Source organism: Tupaia chinensis, unplaced genomic scaffold, assembly GCF_000334495.1.
Source record: "Tupaia chinensis unplaced genomic scaffold, TupChi_1.0 Scaffold000045_1, whole genome shotgun sequence".
In the NCBI taxonomy this organism is placed as follows: Eukaryota; Metazoa; Chordata; class Mammalia; order Scandentia; family Tupaiidae; genus Tupaia; species Tupaia belangeri.
In genome coordinates this window covers 1375392-1394513 of record NW_006159501.1, presented here as the reverse complement: position 1 = coordinate 1394513, position 19122 = coordinate 1375392, and the positions used below count along the sequence as shown (strand labels likewise).

The 19122-nt window shown below is 42.2% G+C and overlaps 1 protein-coding gene across 1 annotated transcript in view; it reads left to right on the top strand.

The window, feature by feature from the left end:
• Positions 1-19122, top strand: part of VSNL1 (visinin like 1) — a 123399-nt gene that overhangs the window by 47446 nt on the left and 56831 nt on the right. The window contains exon 2 of the mRNA XM_006140807.2: positions 13741-13907. Coding sequence (XP_006140869.1) covers positions 13746-13907 — 162 coding nt within the window. The 5' untranslated portion in view covers positions 13741-13745. The remainder of the gene's footprint in view (positions 1-13740; positions 13908-19122) is intronic.

Below are 19122 nucleotides of genomic sequence, written 5' to 3'. Positions count from 1 at the left end.
CTCACACAGTCAAGCATGAAGTTTGAATTCCAGCCCTGGCAGCTTGAAAAACATAATGACTGTATGTATGTGCATAATCAGGACCCCAACCAGATGGCAAATGGAGAAGGGATGTGGCATGACCACACCCCATTGGGGCGTGCTTGCTCCCTCTCCCTCTCTCTCTCTGTCTCTCGTCTCTGGCAAGCTCATGTGCTCTCTGGCAAGTATGTTTTAAAAATAAATAAGTCAGGACCAATAGTTAGTGTAATGGCTATGTTGCTGGACTCCCATGTAGTCAACCATGGTTCAAGTCCTGGATCTGGTGGCTTAAACTCATGCCTGGCGCGTATGCATGGGTGCCCAACATCCTGAGAGGAGAATGGAGGAGAAGGGATTGTGGCATGGCCATCCCCCCTGGGGGGTGTGATTTCTCGCTTTCTGTCTCCCTGTCTCTCTCTGTCTTTCTGGTGAGTACACACGCCCTATAGCAAAAACCTCTCCAAAAATACAATAAATAAATAAATAAATAAATAACATTAGGTCTATGAATATCATTACTGCATCTAATGCTTTATAATTTCCATTGTGTACCTCTACCAAAGTTCATTTAACTGGTTTGATGGACTTCTAGGATAGCTTTACAAAGGTTTTTCATTGTTTTTTTTTTTTAATTCTTTTGAATCAGCAGATGGCATGGTGGTTAAGGCACTGGATTCCCACATGGTTACCACAGTTTAAGTACCAGACCTGGAGGCTTGAAAATCATGCTGGGCATGTATGCTTGCCTAGAATCTTGAGAGAAGAATGAAGGAGAAGGGATTGTGGTATGGCCATCCCCACCTGGGGGTGACTTATCACAGTCCCTCTCCCTGTCTTTCTCTGTCTCTGTCTAGCAAGTACACATGCCCTATGACAAAAACCTAAATAATAATAAATTGTTTTAAGCAATTTGGAAATAAACACCCTTGCATATACATCTCTGTAGATTTGCATGATTTTTTCCTTAAGATAATTTTGAAGTGCTACTTTGTAAAAATAGTCTTTACCCAACCTTTCAGCTACTAAAGAAGCTTTGTTTCTGATTCTCTAGCCTTAAATGCATGCTTACTCACACATGCTCTCTCTCTCATGGTACTTTGCTTGTCTTGAATAGCACTTAGCCTCTAGGGCTATTATCTTTGATCTTTGTTTCATAGGCTCTTTCTTAACATTCAGCTGATAAGTTCTAGCTGTTGATAAGATTATGTGGCAATAAATTGACTCAGCATTTTCTAAGGACCTGTTCAGTGGTAGGCTCTGAGCTAGGTGTTGAGATGAACCAGACAATCACTCACAATTTGGGATCCCCCAGTCTGGTGAGATAGAAGACAGGCCTTACAGGTGGTATGGCAAAGGCAGGTGTACAGAGTACAGTCAGGGTGCAGAAGAGGAAGCCAGACAGTCAAGTCACTGAAGATGCGGTAGGTTGGTATGGCAATAGCAGGTGTACAGAGTACAGTCAGGGTGCGGAAGAGGAAGACAGACAGTCAAGTCACTGAAAATGAGGTGCCCCATCTTTCTTCAAATAGGAGTTGGAGTTCACTAGAAGATGGAGCTAAAGGGAATGACCCTCAGAACTGAACAAACAGCAAAAAGTAGCACAGGAGGGAGATTTGACATTATACAGGAGGTTGGAACATAAGGTAGGAACATGGGGTGTGAGGAGACTAAAAAGATGCAGTGAGGGAGGAGGAGAGGGAGTAAGGTGGGAGCTGGCAGGGGAAAGATAGGTGCAGGCGAGCAGGTCTGGAAAGTCTGCTAAAGGTTGGAGTTCAGAGGGGGTTAATGAGAGGCCATGAAAAGGTTTAGGTAGGGCAGTTATGTGATTGGATTTTGTGCTCATTCTTGCTTTAGTGTGAAAGATGGATTTCAGGAAGGCAAGACTGTAGATAGGAAAGCAAGTTAGGAGGCTACCATAATACTCAGAGTGAGAGATGATAATGGCTTGAACCATGGTAGTAGCAACAGAGAGGAGTAGGTGGAGTTGAGAATCAGGAAGTAGAATCTAATTACTTAATTCAATGAGTGATTAGATACAGGAGAAGAAAGGAGAGGAAGAGTCCAGAATAACACCTGGCCTCTGATTGAGACCCTGAGAAGATGGCAGAGCCATTTACCCAGAGCAGAACAAATGAAGAAAAGGAATTTTAGGAGAAAAAGGAAGACCAGTTCACATTTGGATATTATTAGATTGTTGGGAAAGTCATGATATATTTTCCTACATTTTTCAGGAAGACAGACAGTCAAGTCACTGAAAATGAGGTGCCCCATCTTTCTTCAAATAGGAGTTGGAGTTCACTAGAAGATGGAGCTAAAGGGAATGACCCTCAGAACTGAACAAACAGCAAAAAGTAGCACAGGAGGGAGATTTGACATTATACAGGAGGTTGGAACATAAGGTAGGAACATGGGGTGTGAGGAGACTAAAAAGATGCAGTGAGGGAGGAGGAGAGGGAGTAAGGTGGGAGCTGGCAGGGGAAAGATAGGTGCAGGCGAGCAGGTCTGGAAAGTCTGCTAAAGGTTGGAGTTCAGAGGGGGTTAATGAGAGGCCATGAAAAGGTTTAGGTAGGGCAGTTATGTGATTGGATTTTGTGCTCATTCTTGCTTTAGTGTGAAAGATGGATTTCAGGAAGGCAAGACTGTAGATAGGAAAGCAAGTTAGGAGGCTACCATAATACTCAGAGTGAGAGATGATAATGGCTTGAACCATGGTAGTAGCAACAGAGAGGAGTAGGTGGAGTTGAGAATCAGGAAGTAGAATCTAATTACTTAATTCAATGAGTGATTAGATACAGGAGAAGAAAGGAGAGGAAGAGTCCAGAATAACACCTGGCCTCTGATTGAGACCCTGAGAAGATGGCAGAGCCATTTACCCAGAGCAGAACAAATGAAGAAAAGGAATTTTAGGAGAAAAAGGAAGACCAGTTCACATTTGGATATTATTAGATTGTTGGGAAAGTCATGATATATTTTCCTACATTTTTCTATGCAAAAATGTGTCATGACTTTCTCAACCCTCCCAATATGTAAAATTTGCCATGGCTATAGGGTGCAAAGGTGAGATGTCTAGCAGGCAGATGGCTATATTATCTTAGGGCAAGGAAGGCCTGCCCTAAACATAGATTTGGGAACCATGTGAGACTGCTGAGTGAAAGAAAGTTCATTGACCAAATGAATGAATTGATTCATTTTTAGATGCATTTCCTTCAAGTAAAATATTTTACTTCTACAAATACACACTTATATGAGACTTTTTAAGGTGTCTGTGTTTAGGACCCATTCATATGAGTTAACATGTTTTTTCTGGAGTTACTGTAGAGATAATAATTTAGGAACACAATGAGTGCAGACAATTCTCAGAGGGGAAAGAGCACTGGCTGAAGAGTCATGGCTTGGCCGCTATTGGTATAGACCTGGGCATGCCACCCCCACCCTCTAGACGGCCTGGTCCTCCCTCTGAGAGCAAGGAGCGGGGCTGTAGTCCTGATGCTCAAGGTTGCGCCTTCACTGAGCAATGTGCAGGTGATGAGGACACTCCTGGTCTGTACGTCTCCCTTGGCAGCTCCCCACTGCTCTGAGATAAGGGCCATGGTCCCTCTCCACGGGGACTTGGCAGCACAACCTAGAACACAATCTGTTTGACAGAAGGCTGTGATTATTAATGAAAGCATTTCCTCTGTTACCTCACAGAGCTAAGGAGATTCTGACACTGCCAAAGACACCCCATTTCTTTTCATAGAAATCAGTTCTCAGAAATACATCGAATGGCCAGAGATAGGACACCCAAGGAAGTAAAAATAAGATACAGAAAAGTGAGTGGCTGCTTAAAATGTTCCTAGATGGAAGGTTACCAGTGATTAATCAACTCACAGTTCAGTTTAGTGGGTGAGTACTAATTGGATGGAAAATTCACTCAACAGTAGATTAGGACCAGCAGTTAGTGTAATGGCTATGTCCCTGGACTCCCATGTAGTCTACCGCAGTTCAAATCTCTGACTCAGTGGCTTAAACTCACGCTGGGTGCGTGTGCATGCATGCCCAAGATCCTGAAAGGAGAATGGAATAGAAGGGATTGCAGTATGCCCATCCCCCTGGGGGGGTGATTTCTCTCTTTCTGTCTCTTTCTGTCTTTCTGGCGAGCACACGCACCCTATAGCAAAAACCTCTCCCCCAAAAAAGAAGAAAAAAAAAAAAAAACAGTAGATGTTCAGTTGAGGCTGCAGGGTCCTCAGATGACTTTTCTATCAGGTTGGAGGGAGGTACTTTTACTCACAGGAAGGAGTATCCACAGGGTCCCAATAGAATTCCCTCTGTTCTACAACTTGGGCCCATCTGTGCACATGCACCAGCCCCAGTGCTAGGCGTCCAGGTTAGGGTGACTCCTGGATGTCTAGGCCTAGGTGTTGCATTGTCTACCTTTTCATCTTACCAATAGCCCATCTTCCTGATGAGGAACATAACAGCTACTGTTTGTTGAACAGCTGCTTCATCAAAGGCACTATAGGAGGGAATCCAATATGTTATCTTATTTATCCTCATAATGACCCCAGTTATGGATAGCATCATTTCCATTTGACAAGTGAGGAAACATATTCCAGTGGACTAAATAACTTATCAAAAGCCATGTACCTTGTATTTAGCAGAAACATTATTTGGTCCTAGGTGTGACTACAGCATGTATTTTATATTCCTACTAAACTAAGCTCAAGTGAAAATAAAGAGACACTGAGCCCTGATAGAAAGATAAGGGAACCCACAAGATACAGTATGTAAGGGAAACTGAATCTGAGTAGGAATTTCTCCAAAGTCATTGACCAGCACCTGGGTACCAAATATGACTCTAGTCTAACTCACACTTCCCCAGTGCTCAGGAAATGTTCTCTGTATGTTGGAAGGGAGGAGATGATGGTTGAGTCTGACACCTACTCAAGCCACTTGACCTTTTGCAGATCTTAGCCCCTACTCACCTGAACCCCAAGTTACCAGGCAGGCTTTAGCTTGGGACCACCTAGTGAGTTCCAAAGACTAATGTCTACTTGCAGCTCCCAGCCTGGTGTCAGGGAGGTGCCATCCAGCGTAGGCTCCTAGGGCACCTCAGGCACTCAGCCCCCCTCTGGATGGACAGTTCAGGTAGGAACTCTGCTGGGAGCAGCTGGGGTAGGTCTCAGGAGCAAGGCCACTATTTACACACTACTCACATGGACTGACTTTTCCCAACTCTGCAAGGCTTAGGAACTTCACCCACCTTAGTGCCCAAGGACCAAAGGCCTGGGCACAACAACAGCATATGTATCTTACTGCTGAGGCTTGGCAGTCGGGGCACTGCTCAGCTCTGTGACTAACTTGCCGTGTTCCCTGGTGTAAGTCTCCTAACCTCCCCAGGCCTCCTTTAGAAAACAAAAGGGTTGAATCACCTGATGGTTCCCCAGGGCCCAGTTCCACTTTCACCTTCCTATGTTCGTTATGCTTTCTCACATAGAACTCTTGTCACTTGCCCTAACAGTGCCACTGCCACTAACATCAAAATATTCCCCTCATTTATTATAGATCACAGAAGTACTTTTGCCTTATCTTGCATCCCCAAGGATGCTGTCTGTGCCACCCCCCTTCAACTCCTGCCTGTTTTACACTCATGGGCCAGAGTCTCCACTGTAATCCCATGTGGCTCAGGTTTTGTGGTAATGTCAACAGAGAACACTGTGCAGGAGGATTTCTCCTCTTTTCTAAAGCTGCTCCAGTCCCTAGATGCAGCACAAAATGCCAGACTGTGATCAACATCCTCCCTCCCCCATGGGAAACACTGCTGGGGCCTGTGAGTACTTGGCTTCAGGACAATGAGGAAGGGAGGAGCAGAAAGAGCCAAAGCTAGATATTTGCCTTTATTAGAAAAGAAAACCCCACATAATGTGCTGGGCAACTTTGAGGCATGGTTTTCAGGGTTGTTTGAACGGTCTCTGGAAACTAACAACCTAATGTCATTTGTTTATAGGAGCCAAGAGGGTGGTGATAGGGGTTGTTTCAACATCCTTGCACAGAGATAAACATGCCTATTGGCTCACAGACTTGAAGTGTTTGGCACATGGACAGTATGCTGCAGGGGCAAGAGGTGAGGACACACAGCCAGGGGTGAGGATACCCAGCCAGGTCAGGAGACTGGGTGGCTCATCTCAGCTCTCGATCTGTGGTTCACGTGATCCTGGAACATCCATCCATCACCTTCCTAAGCCTCAGACTTCTCAGCTTGAAACCAAAGAGCTTGAACGTAAGAGCTCAGAGGCAAACCTTTTCAAGCTCTGATCTTCCCTTATTGTGTGGGTTTTTAATTCATACTGCTAGTCTCCAATACCCATTCTTGGGGATCTTGGAACCATGTCAGAGATGGCAAAGAGAGGGACATAAGAGAATCAGAGAGAACTTGGAGTATGTCTCTGCTGCTCTGGGTGTTTCTTCTTTAGACCATTTACTTTGAATTTTATTTATGCTGACAGTGTTTCCCAAGTTGCCTGATGACCATGTTCACTAGAGTTGCTTATTTAGTGTACAAATTTCCTTCTAAGGGAGGGTTTCATGAAGCTGTAGTTTGAACAAGATAAACAAGGGTGATTCTTGCATTCAGGCAAGTCTGGGGTAACTACTTAAGAGTTTTCACGTGGGGACAAGTCATAGACTAAGCTGCTTGATCTAGTTTGCAGTTATCTCTGTCTGTCCCCTGGGTGCCATATCTCTTGGCTATGAGCATTCATTTCATTCTGCCTCATATCCTAAGAGCTGCAAATGTCTCCTGCACCCAGGTCTGAACTCTTCACAACTGTGCTAGGTCTTCTCATTTCAGCCCACCACACATAGCACAGGCCTTCTACCAAAGGACACACTTACACAAGTGTCTGAAGAACTGAGTTACCCAGAGTGGTTTTTACCTGCTTCCATCAATTAATGGTGCCATGGGTTATTATTGACACAAAACCATGATATCAAGTACAAAGAGAAGAAGAGAAGAGCATGAACTGGTAGAGAAGTATCATGGACAAGACAGGATTAGAACAAGTCCTGCAAGTAGAAAAAGGTTTAGACTGGTGCTAAGGGAAAAGGGCATTCTGGGAAGGAGCCTATGCATGAGCACAGCCAGTCTTCTCTGGTTATCTCAGAGTACAGATGAGGAGCCTACAGTCCAGAGAAAAAACCTTGATTACCCAGGCTGACATGGGTAATATGACCCTGCAACCAACACAACTCTCATTTAAGCCTCCTTCCATGTAACATTGCATGGGTTCTGAAAGTCTCTAACCTAAGCCCCTAATACTGTTTGCTGCTCTGGACCTGTTTCCAAGGCTGTTTCTCCATTGATGTACTTATCCTGGTGCATATCTGCACACATGGCTGAACTCCTCTTCCTTAGCCACCCAGTCTTCAGATGAATAAGATTCCATGGGGGCACTAGGGGGCAGCAGAAGGCATGATGGCTAAGGTACTGGGCTCCCATATGGCCAATCATGGTTTGAGTCCTGGACCTGGCAGCTTGAAAATCACACTGGATGCATATGTGTACATGTCCAAACCATGATATCAAGTACAAAGAGAAGAAGAGAAGAGCATGAACTGGTAGAGAAGTATCATGGACAAGACAGGATTAGAACAAGTCCTGCAAGTAGAAAAAGGTTTAGACTGGTGCTAAGGGAAAAGGGCATTCTGGGAAGGAGCCTATGCATGAGCACAGCCAGTCTTCTCTGGTTATCTCAGAGTACAGATGAGGAGCCTACAGTCCAGAGAAAACACCTTGATTACCCAGGCTGACATGGGTAATATGACCCTGCAACCAACACAACTCTCATTTAAGCCTCCTTCCATGTAACATTGCATGGGTTCTGAAAGTCTCTAACCTAAGCCCCTAATACTGTTTGCTGCTCTGGACCTGTTTCCAAGGCTGTTTCTCCATTGATGTACTTATCCTGGTGCATATCTGCACACATGGCTGAACTCCTCTTCCTTAGCCACCCAGTCTTCAGATGAATAAGATTCCATGGGGGCACTAGGGGGCAGCAGAAGGCATGATGGCTAAGGTACTGGGCTCCCATATGGCCAATCATGGTTTGAGTCCTGGACCTGGCAGCTTGAAAATCACACTGGATGCATATGTGTACATGTCCAAAATCCTAAGAGGAGAATAGAGGAGAAGGGACCGTAGCATGGCCATCCCCCTGGGGAGGACGATTTCTCACTTTCCCTCTCACTGTCTCTGACTCTTTCTGGTAAATCCACATGCCCTAAGGCAAAACCCTAAAAATAAATAAATAAAAGATTCTCCCCAGTTTATCACTTTCCCTGGGAGGAACTGGGTGTACAGTTCTGTGTTCCTCACCATACTTCAGGGTCCTGGGATGTCCTGGGAAGCTGAATTTAGATAGAGTGTGTAAAGGACAAGTTCAGGAAAACACACATATGTGCATACACATGCTCTCATACACATGCACTAGTACATTTTATTTGAATCCTCTTTAATCCCTCAAGGGCTTATGAAGAAAAGAAACTCACAGGTGCTTCTAGCTCCTTGGTGTGCCCTTTCTCTCCTCCAGGTGGTTCTCCTGGTTTTGTCTTAAGGACGCTCTTACATGCTTTGCCTCATCTGCTCTGGAGCCTGCCATTAAGACAAAGGAAGAGGGTTAGCCCCTGGCATGAAGTGGCTGAATCCCACATGGAAAACCGTGCAGTTCAAGTCCCAGATCCGGTGACTTGAGAAATACACTGGGCATACGTGTAAACATGCCCAAAATCCCTAAAGAAGGAGGAGATGGAGGAGAAGGGATTGAGCCAAGACCATTCCCTATGAGAGACACTTTCTAACTTCCCCTTTCTTTCTGTCTCTCTCTTTCTTTGTCTATATTGAGCAAGTGGGCATGCCCTCTAGCAAATTAAAAAAAGAAAGAAAGAAAGAAAATGTCAAGGGAAGAAATGGAGAAGAGATGAACAACACTCAAAGCAGAAAGATTAGCTTGAAGGTGGTTGCAGCATCCAGGCAAGAGAAGGCAAGAGAAGGATAGGAAAGTAGTGAGCAGTGGGAGAGCTGTCATACTTCACTAGGACTTATGGACCTAGTCAGACTAGGGTAAATTACTTAATCCCTTTGACCTTCAAATTTCTCCTCAGTGAAAATGGGAATAATAATACACCTCTTTCTTAGAGCGTTGTTATGTAGGTAAATATTGTACAAAAGACTTTTGTAAACTAGTGTACAAAAATGCCTTCTTCTCTGGTATCATTTGCAATTATATGGTGCTGGGCTTTTCTCCCCAAGGGCTCCGCCCTTGTGGAGTTTTCCTGACTTCCAGTTCTTCCTCTACCAAGGTGTGCTTTGTATCTAACACTGAGCTGTCTGAGCAGCTAGAGATTCTTTGGGTTTAGGGTTGGGCTACGGTTCATATTATAGCCTGAAACCCCAGCTTAAAGTAATGCATTCTGGTTTCTATCTCTTCCCTTCTTGGGTAACAAATGCTCAAGGGCTGACAGGTTCTCAGGTAAAGAACCCACAGAGCCAAAAGGGGTTGAGACAAATCAATTTGAAGTCTGTGACTCATATTTTCATGTTTACAAAACTGAGGTGGCAAATCAGTAAATATTAGAGTTGGAAAGGCCTTAAAGATCATCTGGTCTTGGGGGTGGGGGGAGGGCAGCAGGTGGCATGGTAAGTAAGACACTAGACTCTCAAATGGCAGACTGTGGTTTGAGTCCCAGACTCTGGCTTGAAAATCACTCTGGGCACTTATGCATTCATGTCCAAAATCCCAGGAGGAGAATGGAGGAGAAGGGATTGCAAGGTGACTATCCCCCCCAAGGGGTGATTTCTCACTTTCCCTCCCTTGCATCCAGCAAACACATGCACCCTATGGCAAAAACCTAATAAATAAAATAAAATGTCATCTGGTCTAGTTAACTCACCCACATTTTAAATGGGGAAAATGGGAAACAGGGAAGGAAAAAAATCATACCCACAATCACAGAGTAAGTCAAAGATAGAGCCAACATGCATCTCTCTCACATTATGTCATGGAATAGCTTTACTGGGAGCATTATAAGATTTATATAGACGCTTATAAGATCATTTTGCCCTTTCTAGCTTGATCCCACAATCAAAGGTGCTCCCTGACCCTATCCTGCAGTCCAGAGCAAAAGGAGCTTAGGAGGGGAGATTCATCCATCCATGCTTTCAATCAAAGGAATCAAACATTTCATTCAAAGATCCAACATTACTAAGCACCACCTTGTGTTAATTACTGAGGATACTGAGACAAAAGACAAAGAAGGAAGTCATGCTAGGAAAAGAGAACTGTACATGCGAAGTAATGGGAGTGTGAAAGCAAGCAAGTTCTGGAACCTGTTACAGTTGACTATTGCTGGCATGTGAAATGAAAAGATAAATCAGTAGAAAATGAGGATACAACTATAGCAGGACTATGCCATTCTAAGGAGATAGGGCTACATCCTGGAGGCAAAGGTGAAATATACAGGGTTTTAGGGAGTGAATCCATTGGCGAGATTTGTATTTCAGAAACTCACTCAGGCAGCTGTGCAATGGGTGGAGTCTGAGACTCAGGGAGAAGGTTGAACATTAATGCAAGCAAGATCTGATGAGATTTGATGAATGCAGAGGCAATGCCATGCTGAACCAGCCAGAACTTGACTTTCTACATGATCCACCCATTGCCAGACATACCTGGGTGCTGGTACTGACCATGATCTGTAACCAAGAGGCATGAAGTTATGCATTTTAATCTCCAGAATTATGATTCATGGTCCCAACAATGCTCCCTGTGTGAGTAAGAGACCATCCTTCCCAGTTGGCTGGAATGCTTTAAAGGCATCGCAAATGATCCATGGGAATCCAAGCTATCTTGCTCTATAGAGAAGCTGATATGTTGTTAAACTTCTAAAGGTACTCGGAGGAGGTGGCTTTTAATAACCTTTAATCCATTTTTCCATCACTAATGCAAAGTCACTTCTGAGCTTGTGGTTTTGGTAAATCCAGCAGTCTTTTCCAAACAAGACAGCCATCCAGGCAAAGTAACCAATGCTTCTTTCATCCCTTATAGGCACCAATTCGAATCTTTCAAACCTCTCTACTTTTGCTCCTCCTCCTTCTGAAATGCCTTCATCTAACTATCTGTCCTCATGATTGTGCACTAGGGTCTTTCAGATCCAGATTCAAATCCCAGTTCTTGCATATATTAGTTGCATGATCATGTGCACCTTACCAAAGCTTCTGAGTCTTGAGGAGTTGCCTAATCCTCAATGCACAGATGTCACAGAATTAGATAGTTTGTGAAGTGTTCCATATACTGCCTTCTGCACAGCCAAATTCAATATTCAGTAGCTATTGTTATTAGGTGAGATTATAGTTTAATAAAATTCATAATTCTGTGCTGAAAAGACAAACTAACGTGTTGAAAGAATTGGCAATACATTTTTTGACCCTCAGGGTAACCATGAATTACAGTTTTCTTACTCAGATTAATTAAACCTGACACCTGAGTACCCACTTGATTTCCATAGCCAGCTGTGGAATCCCACAGTAACTTATAATTAAGAGACAGTTGTTAATAAGAAACTTGGAATTTGAAATTAGGAGCAAAATTAAGTGGAGAAGCACTAGGATAAAAAGGCCTATTGTAGATCCCCAGCTTCATTTATCAAGCAGAAGAATTTGGAAAAGAATTGGTCGTCTTAATGATGTCATCTGATGGTGCTGGGTTTTGCTGTGTTTTGCTGGGATGGTGCCCAGGTAGAAGCTTTCCCTGGAAAAAACAAGAGTGGTTTGGTTTCATTACAGTGAGAGAATTGTTCAAGTCTAGGGCAGGTTACTGACAATGGGTGTGGAATTGTTTTAGAAGAAAAAATAATCATAATAACAATAAAGCATGTGGGCTGTTGCAAGTGCAGACCTGCGGGAACCTGGGCGATTTGTCTCAAGCATGTTGAAGAACTGGGTCTACTCGGGTAAATTCTTTATAACCTAAGTCTATGTCCTCTAGTTGGGTTTTTTTTTTTTTTTGGAGAGGTTCTCGCTATAGGGCGCGTGTGCTCGCCAGACAGACAGAGAGAGACAGAGAGATAGAAAGCAGGAAATCACCCCCCAGGGGGGATGGCCACGCCGCAATCCCTTCTCCTCCATTCTCCTCTCGGGATCCTGGGCACGCACGCACACACGCCTGCCGTGAGTTTAAGCCACCGGGTCCGGGACTTGAACCGCGGTCGACTACGTGGGAGTCCAGCGACATAGCCATTACGCTAACTGCTGGTCCCCCCTCTAATTGGGTTTTAAAGATCTCTGGCACTTTCCTTATGCTGGTGGTCTCTCAGACTTCTAAAGTTAATTATAATTTTTTAAGTCAATCTATGTATGTTTTAATTCTTTTGTTACTATAAAATAATGTTAAAAGAAAAAAATTTTAAAGTTATCTCTTCTGCACTAATACAAAAAGTATTTTGAAGTGTTTTTATTTGTTTACCTTTGTTTTCGTTTTGTTTTGTTTTGTTTTGCTAGAGGGCACATGCATACACACAAGAGATAAAGAGAGGAAGCAAAAACTAATCTATCCCGATGAGGCAAGATCATGCCATAACCTTTTTTCTTTCAATTCTCCATCCTGTCAGGATTCTGGGTATGTGCACATGGACCTAGAGTGTTTTGTAAGTCTCTGGACCAGGGCTTTGAACCCTGCTTGGTCATGTGGAATCTGGTTTCCTCCATGTGGCACTTCACTGCTATGTAATAAGGCCAATCCTATATATTTCTTAATTAGCCATCATGGTAAATCTGAAAGTTTTATTAATATGTCAGCTTTACTAATGAAGAAATTGAAGATAACATGGTTAATTAATATTACCCTAAGTGACACGTAAAATGGTCAAATCAAAAGTAAAAATCAAAATCAGGAATGACTCCAAATCTGCTGTGCTCCCTATACTCCCCTGTGGTATTGGCTACACATCCTGGCACATACTCAATATAGGTAACATTATTTTATTATGCACTGCTATTTTTGTTTACTATGAGTAATAATAGCAATCTGGAATTTTACCAACCAAAACTGAGCAACCAGTCCTTTGAAAAAAAGTTTGTCATCTCTGAAAACAATGTTGTGGGAAGTGTCTAAAGATGAGAGGAGAAATAGAAAATTAATATGTCTTATAAAAATGAGCTCTATTCATTAGGGAAAAAAAAAAAACCTGCAACTTCAGAACTAAATTGACTGAGACTACGATAGATGATCAGAATTTCCAAGTCATTTTTTGCTAATGTGGTTATAACATTTTCACATTGTTCTTGTCAGTAATCCCATTTAAGATTCCTATGATCTAAATGTAGAATTAGACACCTGGGGAGCAGATGCTAATGAGCTGTATTTCATAGAAAGAGAAGGAAAACAGCTTCCATATATGTGAATAGTGTAAAAAGGGATAGTCGCTCTTCCCTTTGGGAGTCAATGCCATGTAAAAGATGACATGATCGTGAAAGGGTGAGAGCTCCAGCCCTTTGAACTGTCAGATGAATCTTTTTCACTCATCTTTTTTAGGATACCAGGTAGAAGGAGGCAGATTTGGGGAGACTAATCAGACACATGGAAGGGAGTCCATCCAAGGGACTACTCAGAACTCTAGTTTGACTCCTAATCAAGTTTGAAAAGATCACAGTCACATCTTTAATTGCAATAATTTGCTTTCCTTCAGGCAGAATGGGGAAACAAAATAGCAAACTGGCCCCTGAAGTGATGGAAGACCTGGTGAAGAGCACTGAGTTTAATGAGCATGAGCTCAAGCAGTGGTACAAAGGGTTTCTCAAGGACTGTCCTAGTGGGAGACTGAATCTTGAGGAATTTCAGCAGCTGTATGTGAAGGTAAGTTGTTTTCCAAAGTCTTTATTTTTTTCTCTTAGGCCAGAAAAGACTGTCTTCATGGAATGTAACCTCACATGAAAATACAATATATCTAAGTAGTCAGTTTCTTTCCACTCTGGTGGTTTTCCATCCAAAAATAAAAATGGACATTAAAACAATGCAAATGTACATATTTATTATTCCAGAGATAAGTTATGCAGTTTCTAAACATGAAGGATAATTGATAAATCAAAACACTGAGTAGAGTTCAGAGGATGACAGCATCTGATGAAAGAACCACAAAAATCGCCAGTGATAGTGTTTACTGATAATTACTGAAACGCTGGTAATTAAAGAATTGTTTGGCTTCTTAAAGGTATATGTACCTCTCTTTGCTAAAGAGAAAGTACATGAGAAGAGCTTTTCCCCAAGAAAGATTCTGTTACACACTGTTATTTTTACTTACTATCAGTAATAATAGCTGTCTGGAATTATGTTAACCAAAACTGAGTAACCAATCCCTTGAAAAAGAGTTTGTCAGCTTTGAAAACAATGCTATAGGAAGCGTCTAGAGATGAGATTTATCTTAGGCATATGAAAACCCAAATTCTGAAACATGGCATTTAGAGGGGGAATAGTACACAACTAGATAACAGAGTCCACATGGTCTCACATTTTATATGGTTCATAAGCTAGTATTCACCTGAAGATTAGATAAAACTGTTCCAGAAAAGGTATAATTTCTACTGCAGTGGTATTGTTTTGTTCAGTTTGAGTTTATGGCTTGCATTGTTTCTAGACTTGGCATGATCTGACACATTCCATTTCCTATACACTCATATGATGTTACACTTATGGAAGAAACTAATTTTTTTCTTTTACATTTTTCTGACTAAAATACCAAATGGAAAATATCTCTTACATCCTTTAATTGCAACAAATGTCAATTTCAGCAATAGGAACCATTCAGATGCATGTATGTGTGTATGTGATGATTGTATAAAATATTAAGCATTATTGTTGTCTCCTGGAGATGAACATTCCCCATATGCTGGGATTCAGAGCTTCCAGTCTTGCACATGTACAAGAAAGGGCATGCCTAAGAATGCTCATAGCTGCACCATTCACCATGGCAAACCTGGGAAACAACCCAAATGCTCATCAAAGGGAAAGCAGAAACTAAATGGCAGCATGTTCACACAATAAAATGTTACATAGCAGGACCAGTGCCGTGGTGAATAAGGCTCTGTACTCCCACAGGGTTGACCATGGTTCAAATCCTGGACTTGGCAGTTTGCTGTCTAATTTTCCATATCTCTCTCTCTCTCTGTCTCTCTCTGGTGAGTGGGCATGCCCTATAGCAAGTTAAAAAAACAATAACAACAATAAATAAAGGTAAATAATTTTTAAAAATCTATATAGCAGTCAAATGGGTATACTCTTGTATACTAAAACAATAGAAAAGTAAATCTTGAAAGAGTCTAAATCAAACACAAAGAAAACAAAAATATACTTCATAGAAATACAAACAAATACAATGAAATTATATGAAAAAGAAAACAAGGGAGTAATTTGCACAGATTTATACTGGTGGTAGTAACCTACTCCTTCTAGGAGTACCTAGAAGGAAAAAAGTGAGAGATTGGGGTAAATCCACATGGTTAGATACTAACTGTGTTAAAGTCATAGCTGTCGTTTTGGGTGGTGGGTTTGCAGGTGCTTACTGTATTATTTTCTTAATTTTATTGATTTATTTATTCATTTATTTATATTTGCCATAGGGTACATGAACTTGCCAGAGAGACAGAGGGAAAGGGAAAGTGAGAAATCACCTCCCAAGGATAGATGGCCACACATTAAACCCTTCTTCCCCATTCTCCGCTTGGGATTTTAGGCACACATGCACACACACTGGTGTGTTTTTCAGAACACTGGGTCCAGGACTCAAAACATGATCAGCCATGTGGGAGTCCAGAACCTTGACTACAACACCACATTCTAGCCCCACTTACTACATTATTAAAATCTCAGCAACCACTAAAATTAAGTATCAGGCCCTGCATGGACCACTGACAAGTCAGGAAACTAGGGTTGACTAACCCAGTGCTGTGCACTGAGGGCCTCTACAGGTGTATACAAGACTATAATCTTAAGCCTGTGTGGAAAGGTACACGTATAGAAGCATAAATGCATGTTACAAGACTACTGTGACATTTACACGATCCTAGTAATTATTTACTAGCAAGAAATATTTTATATAGAAGTGCTGAGAAATACATCTGCTATTCAATAGATATAAATTGCTTTTGCTGAAAAATTGAATATATGCATTTCTCAGAAGATTATATCACTCTCCACAGATTTTGAAGTCACATCTTCCACCATTTTACCACCTAGGAGTTAGCCTGTGCCTCAGAATAATCTTTGCTCTCAACTCTATGGAAAGAAGAGACAAACAAGATTTGTCCGACTCATTTTCATATTGATAAAGGTCATGCAAGCTGTCCCCTGTGATTAAGAGAATTCTGTGTGCCATGTTCCTCACTATTTGTTTAAAATGAGAGAGGTTTTTGCCTTTGAAGAAATAGCTGAAATGCAGGAAATGAGATATTCCATTTATACACTGCAAGTACTCAGCGTTGAAAGGCACCAACCTCAAGATGGGGGTTGTGTAAATACTAAGGATGTCTCGGCATTTTATGATACAACTGATGTATATGTAACCAAAGTCACCTCCGCCTCCCCCTTCTCAGCCCCAGAGTGGATTTTTTGTTCCAAGAAGAGAATATATAAATTTCTGAACTTAGTTTATATTCTTAGCAGCATCATATTCCAGCCCTTTTATCAGCCATATTCAAAGTCTTCTGTGTTCTTGTATCAAATAGTCAGAAAGAAGGCAAAGTTGTTTTTTTTTTTCCTTCCAGAGTTGTCTAAGGACAAAAATCAAGGGAGGATTGCAGGAGAAATATGCCACATATACAGAAAGAAAAAAAAAAAAAGAAAGAAAAAAAATGCAGATCTTACAAGCTAGAGGGGAGAAGTACAGAGAAAGATGTGGATTATGTAACAGGCCCAAGAGAGACACTGATGAGAAAGCTTCTTTAGTGCCTCTGAAAAATGCAAGTATTCAGCAAGACAGTCGTTATCTTGGCAAATGGACACTTTTCAGTGCTTTCTCTCATTGTTGGTGTGCAGATTGAGACACCCTAGAGTTCAGTTGAGAGAGTGAAGCTAACTGTGGCCTGTACCCTCCTGTCTGTGCAGTCAGCCTGGCACACCTGCTAGTGCCACCTGACCATTTCAGATGTCGAGAGAGCTTATTGGCTGCTGTAGACCCAACTCTAATGAGGGAAGAGCAAGATAATAACAGATGCCCTTCTGCAAGGCCAGGAGCCACAAACTCCCCACTTTAACAACCTCTGCATGTGGCATAATGGCTATGTCACTGAACTCCCATGTAGTTGACGATGGTTTGAGTCCCAGACCCAGTGGCTTAAACTCACGCCGAGCACATGTGCATGGGTGCCCAAGATCCCAAGAGGAAAATGGAAGAGAAGGGATTGCAGTGTGGCCATCCCCCTTGGAGGTGACTTCTTGCTTTCTGTCTCTCTGTCTCTCTCTGTCTTTCTGGTGAGCACACGCACCCTATACCAAAATCCTCTCAAAAAGAAAAAAAAGTTAAAAACAATGCAGCAATGGAAAGGGCCATCTAGAAGAAAAACTGTTCCCTAATAGATAACTTTTACTTTTTTCAAGCTTGGTACCTGTTTTCAGCTGAATTATATGCTCCAAAATTCGTACAGTGAAGTTCTAAGTCCTAATCCCTAGTACTTTCAGAATGTGACCATATACAGATAGAGGGTCTTTTAAAAAGTAATTAAGCTATAATGAGTTCATTAGTTCACCTAATCCAATAGGACTGGTGTCCTTATAAGAGGACATTTGAACACAGAGACATACTTAAGGAAGACTGTGTGGAGACACAGGGAAACGATAGGCATCTATAAGCCAAGGAGAGAAGCCTCAAAAGGAACCAACTCTGCTCACACCTTGTCTTGGGCTTCTAGGCTCCAGAACTGTGAGGAACTCAATTTCTGGTGGTTAAGCCACCCAGTCTGTGGTGCTTTGCTGTGTGCAGCTGGAGCAAACTAGTACCATCCCCATTGCTTCTGTGTTGACAGGTCTACTCACAGCCATCCGTATCTGATGAAAAGATGCCTTCCGTCAGGAATGTCTGGCACTCCCTGCACACATAGGGGCTCTGTCTAGTCACGGGAGTCGTAGCAGGTGTTTCAGCATCGCCATCATAATGTTGCTGCTCACAGGTCAGGGAGATGGCTTCTGCATTTTGACAAAAAGAACCACATACTTGATCTTTCTCCCATGGAAATTTCTGTTTCTAACAATCATTTTGATTGCCAAGTCAATCCTCAATTAAGATGGGAAGTTTGCAATTTTAACTGCATTTTTCAAAGTGTCCATGATTTTAAAAGAAAATCAACCCTAGGCGAGAGTAAGCAACTGTGTACAGGAGGAAACATCCTCTTCCTTGGAGAGCTGAGTCATTCCTGGTTTGTTTAACCACTATGACATCAAAGGCAAAGAAATCTAGTGGAGTTACCAAGAGTCTTAAATGGATTTTGGTATTTGTTTGGAACTTGACTTTTAAGATTATTTCCATCAGGACCCATTTGAGTTGGTTCAGGTTGAGTTAAAAAAGCAGTCACAGGGTTAATTTTTAAAAAGGGGGTGGCAGATTTAGAATCTGACATATATGAGGACTCAGTCCTTGCTGTGCTGTTTGTCAAGCTCCACCTCTCTGAGTCTCAGTTTCCTTATCTCTAAAGCAAAAATAGTAAGCTCTGTCTTGTCACCTTGCCTGGTGGGATCTCAAAGGAAAGAAAGGAAGTGAAAATGATTTATAACCCATAATAAGTCGTGTTTGCCATCATGGTGGATGATTACTCATTTACTCTCAGATAGCCAATCCAGAAGCATGCTAACTCCAATGGCAGCACAGAATGGAAATCTGGGATTGCATTTATCCAACTGGGGCCTCACCATTTGCGTTAGCATGGAGCTCTAGCCAAAATGAAGCTTAATTAATCGACCTCGAATGAGTCAGGAATAGGCTATATAGGCCCTGAGTCTATAGAGAGGAACATCACAGAACCCTACCCACATGGCTTTGTTCCAGTGCCATCAAGAACACTATAGTCAACACAGGGTTTGGGGA